Source organism: Larus michahellis, chromosome 10, assembly GCF_964199755.1.
Source record: "Larus michahellis chromosome 10, bLarMic1.1, whole genome shotgun sequence".
Taxonomy (NCBI): domain Eukaryota; kingdom Metazoa; phylum Chordata; class Aves; order Charadriiformes; family Laridae; genus Larus; species Larus michahellis.
The window spans coordinates 5,181,506-5,196,006 of record NC_133905.1 but is presented as its reverse complement, the minus strand read 5'-3'; the positions used below and the strand labels follow the sequence as shown (position 1 = coordinate 5,196,006).

General features: G+C 43.1%; 1 protein-coding gene across 9 annotated transcripts in view; it reads right to left on the bottom strand.

Annotated features, from left to right (window-relative positions):
• SLC6A6 (solute carrier family 6 member 6) overlaps positions 1-14,501 on the bottom strand; it is a 118,042-nt gene that overhangs the window by 39,383 nt on the left and 64,158 nt on the right. For 6 of the 9 annotated variants that reach the window (XM_074602896.1, XM_074602889.1, XM_074602895.1 and 3 more), the window contains 2 exons: positions 12,220-12,285; positions 7,759-7,815 (listed from right to left, as the gene is read on the bottom strand). The exons of 2 other annotated variants lie outside the window; for them this stretch is intronic. In XM_074602896.1, the coding sequence (XP_074458997.1) occupies positions 7,759-7,815; positions 12,220-12,274 (112 nt within the window). In that variant the 5' untranslated portion in view covers positions 12,275-12,285. The remainder of the gene's footprint in view (positions 1-7,758; positions 7,816-12,219; positions 12,286-14,501) is intronic. One more of the 9 variants, XM_074602893.1, reaches the window with a different exon arrangement.

Sequence of the window (14,501 nt, the reverse complement as noted above, 5' to 3'; positions counted from 1 at the left end):
GAGGAGCCCTAAGGACAAATTCATCGTGGACGTTACCTCACTTAATAATCTTTAAAAATGAAGTCTTCAAAACAATAGTTTCCCAAATGCTGAGGGAAACACGGAAATCAAAGTCTGCCTGTACACACAGACATGTATTTGTAAATATTTACGCATGCCAAAATGCATGCCCTGTCTTGTGTCTGAAGATCAGAAACCACAGAAAAGGAGCTACTTCTTTTTTGGTCAACGCATGTAAACTTTGAATAGGGATTCAACATACTGAATTGGTGACTAGAATCGCAAATGAACATTTGTTTTCTAGCTCCTTCTTCCGTTAGAAAACTAAAAGTAAAGTACATAGTCGGACTGTCTCTGACCTTGATGGGAATGCTGCCTGAGGAATGCCTGTATGGCTGCACTGCTGATTTTCTGGACTATTTTTGCAGCGTGATGTGTACCACCACTACTTTTGCTTTCAAGGATCCTTTTCTACTAAGTTCGGCCTGTGCAGGCTGTATGTCTTGGGCTTCCCAGTGCTCCCTCCTTCTCTTCGATCTCAATGGCTTTTGAAAGACATCTGTTTATCACATTATAATTAATTTTTCTAACTCTACTTAAGCTCACTGCCTCTTTAGATATTACCATCTCACTTATTCTTCTGCCTTTTATTTCCCTTTGTATCTTGGAAACCCAAGTCAGCCTTGCTTAAAAAATAGCTTTTCTATATCTGTCAAACTATTTGTGGGTTGTTTTTTTTTTTAATTATTATTATTATTTTATATTCATACTCATGAATATTTCAAAATTAGCTGCCCTGATTGCTGGATCAGAGCTGCTCTTCAAATAAACAGCTTCCACTCTCGTTGAGAGCAATGGAAAAGCTGCTATTGATTTCAACAGTAGTAGGATCAGGTCCCGAATAAAACTGCATTTATTATGTTTGGCTCATTTCCTAGGATTACTTGGAACTTTGAAAGCTGCAATTCTTGATGTTGACAGCTTTCCCTCCCTCCCGGAGCAGTGTGGTTAAGCCAATCAATACATGATTAAAAGAAACAGCCCCTTGATCAAACTTATGGCTTTACTGCAAGTCTTTCTGATCTGCAGAAGAAAAAGCCTTTATGTTTGGCAGCCCTCAAGGCCACACCACTATCCAAAGAGCACCTGACTTCATTTATCATCTTTAACTCATATCCAAGTTCTTTCTGCTTCATTGAACAAGATACCTACATTTTCTGAAAAATAAAACCGCTCCCTTTATTGCACACATTGCCTGCCCTCTTCTTAAAAACACCTCTAAAATTCCCTGAACTACATCTCACTATTGTCTTTGTCTTTAATACACTCCTCTTTTTCCCATTACTTTTCCCTGGGTATGGCTATTTATTTAAACATCTATCCATTTGTCCTTTCTTTCTTCTCAGTTTTCCCTCCAGCTTTCGCCATCTCTCTTCTTACTTCTTCATTGGTGCCTTTTCTTTCACTATGATACTTTTTTCAGTCTTCTAAGATTGACTGGAAAATCTGCTACTAAAAATTTTCTAGGAGCAAAACGTACTCCTTTATAAAGCTGAAGTCTATTATGAAAGGAAAGCCCAGGGCTTAATGCAATTTCTTTTTCATCAGTTGTGGTCTGGACAAAAGGTATCTTTTTTTCCCCTGCATACTTTTTTTCTTGCTGGTGTTTCCATTCATGCTCATGAAATGCTTCAAATAGGTACTGTGTCACAGCGCAGAGCTGTTATAAAATCCTGCATCTTCACTCGCATTTCAGCGGCAGAAAATCTGCAGTCACATAATACTCTAGATGCTCATTTTGTTCTGCTTATTTATGTGAAAGAACAAAGCTGTTACAACTAAACCCAGAACAGGAGGAAATTAAAAACTCCCTTCCCGTCGTGTGGGGTGGAAAGGAGGAGAACAAATATCCACAAATCCCAGTGGGATTCAGAGGGAACATGACCCTGACCCTAAACACAGGGGCCGAAGTGAAGATGATGCTTCCCAGCCTCAGAGGAAGAGCATGGGAAGCATCGACGCAGAGAACTGGCACACTGCATCACACTGGTTACGACTCCATCCTGCTGAAACCCTCTGTGGGCACAGTGTCTCCTGTATGCCAGTGAGAAGCCACGTGTCCTGCGTGGTCCTCCTGTACTTTCCCCTCCTCAAAGAAGAAAGCCCAAGGGCAACAGGAGGAGACCACAGGGAAGGAGAGCGTGAAAGCAAAGGTCGGCAGAGGCAGGGAGAGCGAAGGGAAACTTCGATCCCTAGTACACCGTACTGGTAATCACGTGCAGGAAAACATCCAGTTAACACACGGTTTTGTTCACGTGAAGCCAACTGCTGACCTAATTTAATGCCTCCGGCTGTGCCAGCCAACAGTCTCCTGACTGTCAATAGGCTGGAAAGAAGCACCAGCTCCTGCTGGCTCCCCTGCCTGCTGCCTCCCCTGCCCGCTCCCTCTGCTCTACCAGCTCTCCTACCGTGAAAGGGAAAAAATATTAATCTAGTGGGTGACACCACCTCTCGAGGTCCTCATCTTTAAGAGAGGGCCCTTAACAAAATGAAGGAGTATATCCAAGTGGTGTGGCAAGGTGATGGCTTTCCAAGCGAGATGGGCACATCCTCGACTCTTCAACCACCTCGTATCCTGCAGTTGTACCGCTTTTGACTAAAGGAACAAGCGTTTTCGTGTTTTGTTTTTGATTCTGAAGGTCTGCTGTTGAGTGGATTGCAATTCTCTTGCAAGTCTAGGTGTCAATTAAACTAGTGCTACTGCCACAAATAAACCACACCAAAATCTATGAGGAATGTCCCTCATCCTGCTATAAAAAAAGCAAAGACCTTTAGGCCCACAAAGCTTATGAACTTGAATAGTCAGTGGTGTGCACTGTGCCTATCGAAGTTTTTGCATGTGATTAATAACATATTGATTCTACATGACACATCTGCAAGGCACTTACAATCCACGTTGATGTCAGACAGCAATCCCTGTGCTACCATAACCGAGCAGCGCCCCATTGCAGGGAAGAGAAACAATACAGCAGCCATTTAGTGAAGCAAACGTGCAATAAAATGTATGAATTCATTATTTCAAAGTAATTTTTTTCTTGGGGATAAATCATTCCCCCCTCACCTGTTTTTCCAACTAATTCTAAATTTAGCCTTAAATTTACTGAGTTTAGCAATGCTGGTGTTCAGGGCTTTCTCTTAATTGAAGATTACTGTACTTTTTCACCATGTTTTCCAACTAGGTAAAAAACAGACATATGTGTAAGATTACGTGTTTTTGGAAAAACAAGCGGAGTTTTCCATACCCACTAATGACTTTGATCAGCTTTGTAGCCAGGCTGTTGCCATACCTGCCTAGGCCACCTCCACACAAAGCTGGAGTTGTGTTTTTATTGCTTCTATCCCTTCATCTTAATTTAAACAATAACTGAGGGCAGATTTCTATCCCACCTGTGGCAGCTGTTTAAACATGTCGTACAGTACCTTATTCCCACAAATCTAGATCCCAACACCATTGGTGGAGGAGAACAATCCTCTTTCTTCTTCTTTGTTCCCGTGCCCCATCTGCACAACACCTGATTATTTTTTTTCTAGAATGCATTAGTGGAAGGAAGAGTTGTGCAACACGGCACTGTGGGTGGAAAACGGCCAGCCAGCTTGTACCAGGAACACGGCTATTACACGCACGCGATCAGCAGGGTTAGGCTCATTACAGGGCTATAAAGTCCGAGAAGGTTACAAAGCCCCGAGGCCAGAGCCGTGAGCTCTAAAACTTAATGGTAAGAGCGAGCTACTTTTGATTCCAGTCCTGACTTCTCCTTCGTGCTGACAGTAATCATCAGTGAAAATATGAAGCGGTGATGGAAATGAGTTGTACGCTTTTAAGATGTGGAGCTCCGGTGGAGCAACGACCCCCACCGCTGCCCCGCGGTGCTCGGCCGGGCACTGCTGCTCACAGGCCTTCGGCCATCAGAGGTTTCCTAAGCACCCTGAGGTTCAATTTACTGTTTTTGTTTTCTTTCCTTCAAAAAAAAAAAAAAAAAAAAAGGAACAGAAACTTTAAGCATATGAAGTTTCACACAGGAAATGAAATCGAAACTACTGATACGGCAGAGCAAAACAGAGCACGGGGGGTTCTGCAGAAGAGACGCCAAAAGAAGAAGTGGTGAAGCTGACGAACAAGCTCACAGAGAGCGCAACTTTGCAAAACAGGTCGGTGAACTGGATGGAGACTTTCACACATACACACACGAAAAAGCGAAGCTGTGTAGACACTATGGTATTTATTTGCTTTCATGCAGCTGGTGCCAGGTGCTGGCTTGCACGGCTGGACGCTGACATGTTTTGTTCAAACCCAGAACAGCCTTGGCTCGGTCTCCTGCTGCAGCTCTGTCCGCTGAGCTTCCATGGCCCGCCGGAGCCACTCACCCTGCTCCCGGAGGGCATTTCAGAAGGAATCCTGCTATGTCCTACAGGCCTCTCAGTGGGCATTATTTGATCAAAAATCACAAATTTTTGATCACTGCCCATCCGTTTTGAAGGTCTGAGTTGGAAGTAAAACCTTTGGTATTGACCACTAAATCTATAGGCTTTTAAACGTCCCATGATTCAGGCCGATTCCCGACCAGAGGTGTGTTTTCAGTTCACTTTTGCCACGGATCTCTGACATCAGCTTTCCTATACAGAGAGCTACGCTCGTTTTTATGTCAAGAGATATGAAAACCAAATAGCACCAGAGCAAATACTTCACTTCTCCAAGGAAACTAACGTCTAAACCACTTCTGCATACCATGGCCTGCAAAGTGCAGAGCACACACCAAGCACAAACAAAACCCTGATCCCACACACTACTTGGACAAAAGCCCCACCGAATTCACCCTGGAATTGCTGCCTCCGAAGGGAATTTCCCAAGAGCAATACAAGAAAGAAGTATCTGCAGCCCTACCTTTACCCCAGTGTCAATCCCACAGGCTACAGGTACTTGCTTTTCTGTTGGCTTTTGCAGGTAAGCGTCCCCAAATCCAGCATGACAATGTATGAACAGCCTAAGTATTTTTCCTCCACCTCTTATCTTTTCAAACAAACACCAGCTGATGGTGTTCATTGCAGGTTGCTTTTATAGTCCTAGCTTGACTACTGTAAACTTAACCTACTCCTGTTGACCAGTTCAGAGACATCGTTCATAAAGCCGAACACTTGAGGACAAATTCTTTCTTAGTGCCATTTCATCTAAGCGAACATGCTTACACTAGATACAGATGTGGCACATTAACCTTTAATATCCAAAGCTGTTTTCATCATGACTGCGATTGTTTTTCATGATTTTTTTTTTTCATGTGCAAAAGTTAATTACAGACAGGTGGGAAACTGTTTGCAGTTCCACCATAAATGATGGGTACGTGACAAAGAGCTGAGACAGCCATAAAAACACTCCGTATGTAAACTAATGGTAGAAAGCGAGAGAACTTCCTTTGGTTTACTTGTCTGGATTTTTGTAAGGAGGTGACATGCATACAAGAGCTACGTGAACTTCTGGTACTTTTGCAGAAGCAGAAACCCAGAGGATTCAAAGTCATATATATCGTTTTAAATTCGTCATGTGACTATTATCCTGTCCATTTAATTTGACTTGTAATCTATAGTTTGTGTACCACAGGAAGAGTGGTGGAGAAAGGACCTTCAACCCTACTAAGCAAGAGTATCTTCGGCTACTATATTGCCTTGAAAGAGCAACCCTCTGCATCATTTCAGGAGGATTTGTGTGGGGAGAGAGAACTGATATGGTTACAGAAGAGGGAGGGCAGCAGTCGCTAGAAAAAGTACATGAAAGCAAGTCTGCCCCGTTAAATCTGGGTTTTTAGAATCATGCCTTGCGTAAGATGGGACAAAACTGGCTTTTGGCTGCTCATTTTTAGTTTTTCCTCCATCCAGTATGGTAGCCCCATTTGTAAACTTTATTTCTGACACACCCTGCTGGGAACTAAGGTGTTTGCATAAGCAGTATACTCCTTGCTGACAATGGAGAGATATGGAGAAACATCACCTTATCTTGGCAGACTTGAAAGAGCAACCCTATAAAACTATTCCCGTATTTCTTCTTCCTACTAATTGGGAGTTTCTTTTTTTTTTTTTTTCCTTCTCTATAATAGCTAGATCATCGTTGGAAATTCCCTAGACTTATATGGTGAATCTGAGCGTGGTTTTGCTTTCTTTCGGCGCAATTAAAATAATTTGGACAAAGGGCGGTTTTTGGCTAGCATATGGGCCAACCCATGAAAATTCACTACCCTGTAGAGCTTGCAGACACCCTTCTGCACGTCAGAAGCTTTTTGGCAGACAGCTGCAGGGCTGGGAAGATGTTTAGCTGAGGAGCAGATGCTCTGGGCAGCGTTAACTCCCTCACATGGTTACAGCCGCATGAGGAAACCAGCACGTAACGGCAGAGCGAGGGCAGTTGGTGACTGGCTAAATCCTAAATACCCCAAAGCCCTCTTCACAGCTGCTAGAGAATGGGATTTGTCACTGAAAGGGGAAAAATGGTGATCTTTACTTTTTAAATACTTATCGTCCTGATACAATTATGCATCGAACTCTTCAACTGATAACTTCAGTTGGCACTTAATGAAGATTTGAAGAGATCAAGTGAAATCCTGGTAAAAATTCTAACTAATTTCAGTGGTACCCAGATTTCACCTCCTATCCCATCTGAGGTTACCATTTACATCTTGATTTTGAGCCCACGTGAGTCAAACCACTGTAACTTCATTGCCCTTCAGGAGGTCGCTCCTGTTCTATGCTGGTGTGAATGAGTGACTCCAACGGGGAGTGAGGAGTTAACGACACTCACAGCACCATGGCTGAATCAGAATGGAAACTGGCTATTAAACCGAATCATAAAATAATTTAGTTTAGAAGGGACTTCCGTAGGTCACGTAGGCCAGCCTCTTGCTCAAAGAAGGGCCACCATCAAAATCAGACTGGGTTGCTGATGGTCTTATCTGGTCAATCTCTGAAAGCCTCCAACAGTGGTGACCGTACCGTCTCTGTGCCACCCGTCCCACTGCTTCGCTCCTCTCAGGGTGAACATTTTTGCCTTATAACCAATCTGAATTTCCCTATCGGACAAAGAATGAAGATGAGGAGGAAAAGGGAGAGGAGGATTAGCACAAAATGACAAGACAATACCAAATGGAAGGCTCGATCTTCATATTCTGCACGCACACAATACAAGCGGTTGGAAAGAAAAAGGTACAGAGGGTACGTGCGGTGAGTGACAAATGGGTAAACTCCAGGTTAAGTACAAAGTAAGCAACAGTCCCTGGTGGCAGCATATCAGATGATACTCATTTTACTGTCAGGCTAAAAACATATTCCTTTAAGAAAACCAAACAAAACCCCCTATTGAATGTTACAACGCATGCCAAGCAATTATTGCTCTCCACAATGCGTCCTGTGACTCACTGTGCCACAATAAATTGGCATATGGTGCTCATTCAGGGTATATAACTCACACACTTGCAATAGCTCTGAAGAGCTAATAGTTATTTGGACTGTAGTTAATTTTGGGGGGTTTTAATTTCCCCATGGCAATGCAATAAATGTCATGCTTATTATTGTATTATTATTATTTAAAAAAAAAATAAAATAATGTTTTTAGTGGCAGGCAAGTGTCATTAACGCCTGAAGTCTCTTGCATGCTAGGGAAATCAATTCAGACAACCTCTGGCATGCGAAAGCACATAAATAATTGGTAAATACTACCTGTGGTCTTCTGGGTCCAGATTTGCCCGATGCCAAGAGCAATCAACTCCTTTTTGGCTGCGAAGGATAGGAGGGCACTCAATACCTTGCAGAAGGCACTCAGTAGCTGGCAAAAATCAAGCTTTCTGTGTGCCAGCACCCCATGAAAGAGCAAACCCTGAAGCGAGTATGACAGAAATGGTTCCCTTGTCTTGCGAGGGAAGGCAACCTCCTAGAGAGACACAGAGCCAGCCCTCCATAAGGTGCTGAATACCCTCCCTGCCTGGGAAAGGCGCCCCTCCTACGGTTACCCTGCTTAAAAACCAGCTCTAACTCTCTTACCAAAGGAGACCAAAAAACTAACAAAGCATCTGTCTTTCAGTGAGTCTGCCCAAGAGCAAGACTAGACTGGAAATCCAGTTGTTATCATTAATAAGACATCAGAGATGCTTAAAAACAGGGATCAAGCAGTGGCAGAAGAAACTGTGTGCGACTACAAGAAAATACTTCTCCCGTAATCAAGATTACTCAAATGACCCTACCTACGCCATGACTTGTGAGTACCACCAAGACAGTGTGGCTTCAGAGTGCGAATGGAGCCTTCCATCACACCAAGATGACTTAATGGGGGAAAAAGTCCTACGTAGGCAAAGTCTACCTAACACTTGTATACATTTGACACGAGTCCACCGAAGCCAGTGCTGTTCATTAGCACAAGTGGATCAGTAAGATAGACGCGGACCACTGGGATTTTGCCCACGCAGGGACTCAGAGCTACAGCAGAAGCACCACGGGTTTCAAGGTCGGCAGGACTCACTCCTGAAAAAGGAGGTCTGAGTTTGATGCCGTTTACACAACGATAAAGCAATAGCAATGCTACTGGAATCAACAAAGCTATGCTGGAACGAATCAGTTGAGAATTAGATCCTGAATTTGTATGTCTTTGCAGCTAATTTCACAGGTATTAAACGACACTAACGTCTCAAAATGTGACTTGGAAGGAAAAACATAAACAAACATCTCAGCCTACAGCTCTACGGCTCCCTGATCCCCAATGAGGCAATTATTCCCTCGGTGGTGTTCTGTATGGGCCAAATACAATGATTGCCAATACAAATATTTCGCTACTGGGGTTTTGCTTTATAAAATGTCAATTTGGACTGTGTGTCCTCAGATGTTTTCTTCAGTGCTTAACACAACAGGTTCCAAATGGTGATCGGGGAACATGGCCATGACCTTAGCATGAACAGCAAGGGTAAATAATGACCTGCTCTGCCTCTTTCCTCAACTTCAATCTCCTGAACTGTTTAATTGTGTGGAAGACGGCTGAAATTATGCCTGAACCAAGACTGCCAGGGTCTGACCTGCGGTCTTTTATTGTTATTCTGTAGATTCTTTGCTAGTGTTCACAAAATGTTCTCCATCTCCTCAGAAGTATCTTTGATTTAGTAACAGGTTTGTTGTATCTCACTTACCTACCTTCTTCCAGGAGCGTACTCGAGAAAGTGCAAAAATACATAAAAATTAAGTTGAGCTCAGACCTTTTTCCAATCAAAAGTCATATCCCTCTATGCAGAAATGTCAAAGTCTTCATTTCACCCAAGGAGATAAAACCAGCATTTAGGTAATAACCCCCTTCTCCTCAACACAAAGACTCTCCCTCCAGAGAAGGAAACGCTGCTTTGTCCAGATCCCATACGCTCGTTCTCTTGTTGCTTAGATCATGACAGTGTTAGCTAGATTTTCATTATAGGGTATTATTTGTAGCTGCTGTTTTCATGAATCAGCTGTAATAAACACACGAGATTTATCATCCTTTTTAAATTGCTTGAAATAATTAGTGCTGTTAAATTTAGACTCCGAAAGAACTGATTTCTCTATTTTTTTAAATAAATACAGAAGCTACAAAGTGACCTGCTAGCACCAGTCAGGCTTGGGCCAGAACAGTATGCGCTCCGTATGCTATCCAAAATGTGAGGAAATAATCTAAGTTCTCCAAACAACCTTTTAAAAGTAAATGATGGTTGTGCTGAATTGTTTTAACAACTGCACTGTTTGTTGTTTGCCTCCAACCTAAACTCAAAGAGGACTTCTTTTAATTCCTATTCTGTTCTACACAGGTGCAACTGGGCACCCCGGATCTGGACCATGCTGGTAAGCTCAATGGAAAGTAGGACCAACGCTGAGACCCAGATCAGAATTTTGCTGCTGACTTCTTAGCTTGACGATTTATACCGCATCCAACTATTATAAAAGCGCTGACCCATGTCAGGCATTCAGATACCAAACTCGAAGCTTGTGGTTTGCTCTCATCTCTGCATCATTTACTTTATCCACTCATTTTCCCTCAATCACTGCCTGCTGTATTGACAGTCCAGATACTTATTTAAAATAAGTAAACACAATGCCCTCCCCAAGCCAGTTTGGCCATTTCACATCTACTGCTGCTGGATTTCAGAGCCTGATCCAACAAACCTGATTCATGGCAGCACCCAAACAAACATCCTCTAAAAAGCTTTTCACTCAGAGTTGTTCTTGGGTTTTTTTGGTCAGTTTTGTGATTCATCAGCCTTACAGTATTCTTCTTGTTGCGGATGCCACTATCCCAGCAGTCCAGGTTTCCTCAGTGCAATGGGAAAGACAAGACGAAATAGCAGGGGCCAGGACAGAACTCAGCCTTAACGGCTCTACAAGAGGGGACTGATGTCGAGCAGATGTTCAGCCGACTACGACCCCAGAAGAGGTGAGGACAAGATGATCTGCTGTGGGAAAGACCACACCGTGCCATGCATAGAAGAGACATAGCAACAATACACTAATTGTACAACGAGAAGAGGTACAAAACGAAGACAAGGAGAAGGCTGAACCTGAGAGTTTTTACATTATGAACTCTTGTAACTAGAGGAAGGAAAAGTTAGGGAAGGTATGCAAACAAGAATGATGGAGCTCGGAAAGGAGTCTGGAATAACATGTAGAAGACAGTTGTAATAGGTATCGTAATATAAAACTGTAAGTACTTCTTTGCTCTATATACGATAAAACAGTAACAACTTCTACGTACACGATAAAATCCCAGGGGATTAAAATAAATATATAGGCATAGTGTCTTAAATCATTCCTGGGTAAAAGTAAGTGGCATGCAATGGGATGGGGATTTAGTGCTAGGAAGTATAAAGCCCCACATCTCAGGAGAGCAGTGACGTTGCCTGAGGAGCAGCTAGCCGCAAATCCAAGAAAGTCCTAAAGGTGATTACAGGCAAGATCAATCAAGCAATAGAGTTTCTCTGTGTGATGCTACCGAGTGATGCAGGAGAAGGGTCAAAGGCTAAGCTATTTCTGGATGTGTACATATGAAGGGATGATATGGAAATCTAAAGCATAATGCTATGTCAAAACAACCACAGCAGATACAGCACAAGGTGTTCAAGTCTCCACAGATTAGAAAGCAGATAGAAAAATTAAAGGAAATACAAATAAGTACAATAAAAATGATCTAAGGAGAGCGTAAGAGAGCTAAATTAATACAGTCTATAAATGAGAAGACTCCTGGGCTGAGATCCAGCTATAAATACCTTCAAGGTACTGTGTGTAGAGGAAGGTAATTAATCTAGCTCAAAAGAGAGCAGGACAAGAAGCAATTGCTTGAATTTAGGAATGGAAAAATTCAGGATATACAAAAAGAAAAAGTTATTGGAAGAGACACATCAGCTCAACAGGGCAGAGTCCCAAGGTGGTAGCCAAGGCACACTGAACTGCATGCAACCGAGGACACATTGAATAAGGAAGGGGCTCTGGGGAACGCTGCAGCCACAGCTTTCTACAGTCTAAAGAGATCACCACAGTCCAACTTATTGATCTTTTGGTCTCTTTCTTTATGGTTGATCTGAAAGACTGGTCCTCTATTTAAAAAATAAAAAACAAACAACCCAAACCCACCCAAACCTATATATACACGTGGTGACAATGCATCCACACCAGAGCTCAGAAATGGGGTGTGCAGCACCCCGATGTGCGCCGCAGGTAACGGCAATCCTCTCTAACTCTTCTGGCTACTCAGTGGTGTGTGTGATGTGAGTGCCGGGCAGGACAGCGTCAGCTAGACAAAAACTGCTGGCCCAGCTGGCAGATTATTCTGAGCATCTCAACACCAAGGTCAAAGGCTGAAGTGGGAACTACCTCTTGTGATACTTGAGGTCTTCCCCAGCCTTGTGTTAAGAGATCCTGCATGGAAGCTTTCAATGTCACTGCATAAATTATGTACTTTGATTTATAATTAGCTGAAAAATCAACACTACCAGTATCTAAAAATCCTCAGGAGCTCTAAAATACACTTGCATTAAGAAAATAAAATAAAAATCCCAAAACATTTGCAATAGGCCTTACAATTTTCCATGACAAATGGGTATACACAAACGTGAGGAATATAAAACCCAAGTAACGTTATTCCCCCCCTTAAACATATCCCATCCCAACTGCACTCACCAATCGGGACTTCTGTCCCCTCCTCAATGTAGATGGGCAGTGGTGATTCCTCCATAGGATGAGGCACTGATGGAAAGTAATGAATTGTGGTAGTATTTGTCGCAAAGTGACTACAATAAGACGGTCCCTTTCTTATCATTACAACTACATATGGCTGGTTATTGTCACAAAGAGACCTTACTCAAAGTGGTCACCTCCTGTCACGGTGACCGGTCCAAGTCACAGTCCTGAGGGGTTAATCCCCACCGAGCGTTCACCGCCACAGGAGACAACCCCCTCTGACGGGGGTCCTGGGAGAGGTCCCTGTCCTGGATGCACCACCACCCTGCCATTTCACTATAGCCTCGCTATTCCTGTCCCTGGAGTTTAACTTTGGAAACTCACACGGTTGAAGAAGCCAAGGGGAGCCAACGCACAGACAGGCACAAATAGAGTTATAGAGTCAAAGTCGTAATATTTCATGCACAGAACCAGCAGAGAGAGGCTCTGATGCTCAAAGCTTGCCATTAGCTGTTGAAAAGCCACAGCAGGTGATGGAAGGCTGCACCGCAAATGGCCTCTGGACCACAAACTTCTCATTACTCATTCATTTTGGAGTATATGTATTTGACTTCGGAAGCTCCCAACTACTTGTTTGTGACACTGAAATCTCCAGACAAAACTCTTCAGATCTGCGCTGCACAATTATTCTGCAGTTTCCAGACCCCATACAGTCACTGCTGTGGGGTTCGTCTGTTTGGGTTCTTCTCTATTTGGGAGCTTCCGCCCTTAAAGGTGGCTTTGTTGCACTATTTCCCATTTAAAATCTCTGGGAAGCATGTGCTTTGCAGGCTTTCCAAGAGGTTTGAATTCCCTACACTAGAATGAAATAATTATGAGCTACAGATGTTGCAAATGGCCATAACCAAAAGCCTTCTGGATTTTTTCCTTCTCCATTACGTTTTAAAAATGATGATGTACCTTCTCAAAGATACAAACTCTTAAACTAGTCTTAATCCTAGTTAGTCTCAGATAGGATTCCAGCTGCAGCGAAGGAGGATTCTTTAATCCTTTGTGGGGTATCCTTCACTTACTTGGCTTTTTCTTTTCTTTTTTTTTTTTTTTTTTTTATAAAGATTGTCTTACGATATCCATAAAACCAGCCAAAGAACACTCGTGGTTTAAAGCTATTAAATAAAGCGCCTTATGACGTTTCTGCTAGCAACACAACCGGCATAAAGAGCGTTTTCAACGGATGCTCGACTAGCAACGGGCTTTGTGCCAACCCCACGCCGGCGCTTGGCGGGGTGCGAAGGGCGGCCCGTCCCCTGCCCTTACCTAAGCCCCCCCTCGCTCAGGTGGGAGATGAAGGGAAGCACAGGGGCGAGGAAGAGCAGATCACGGTTGCCTACAGAACTACTGAACAAGCCACAGAAATCATGGTCTACCGGGGCGCCTTGCGCAAGCCACTTTTATCTAGAAGCTGAACTAACATTCCAGCTCAACAATAGCAATTAAAAAAAAAAAAAAAACAAAAAAAAAACCAAAAAAAACCCCCCCACATTTGTTACCACACCGCGTTTTGCTACATATTAACCAGCAGTTGCTACGCAAGCATAATGGAGTGCTGCAATTCTGAGATATATGTTATTTTAAAAGAAACAAACAAAAAAACAAACAAACAAAAAAAACCCCCAAAACCCAAATAAAAAATAAACGTTGACTTATGGGAAATCAGCCTGAGGTGAGCGCTCCTGGGCTTGCCATGCCACTGGACGCAGTACATGCGCGGAAGTTATGCAAAGCGGGCCCTGCATTGGGAACAATGCAGTTGTTTTCCTCGCTATGCTAATTTTGCATTAAGGCAATGAGAGCCTTCATCTATGCAGCCACTTAAAACGTTTAATCAGGTTTATATACTAGGAAGAAATACCGGAGCAGAGCTTCCTATGTTACTCAAGAATTTTCAAACCTGAGATCTGCAAGCAAACCAGGTCACTAGCTGGTGTGGAAAAAAACCTTATATTTTTCTGACATGCTGCTTTCCTTATCCCATGAAGAATACTGTACCGGGCTCACCCAGACCGAGCAGTCGGTCCGGAGCCAAATGCTTTCACAAAAACATTTGCAAGAGTATTCACCAATGGCTGGTGGCATTTACTCTTATTTTAATGGGTATCACCATAGGTTGTAGAAAAGGCCCGAAATACCTATAGACTATTTGAGGCCAAATATGCACACACACGCTCTCTTACCCACACGTATACACACACACTAGTACACGTGCACGCAAACGAATGGCT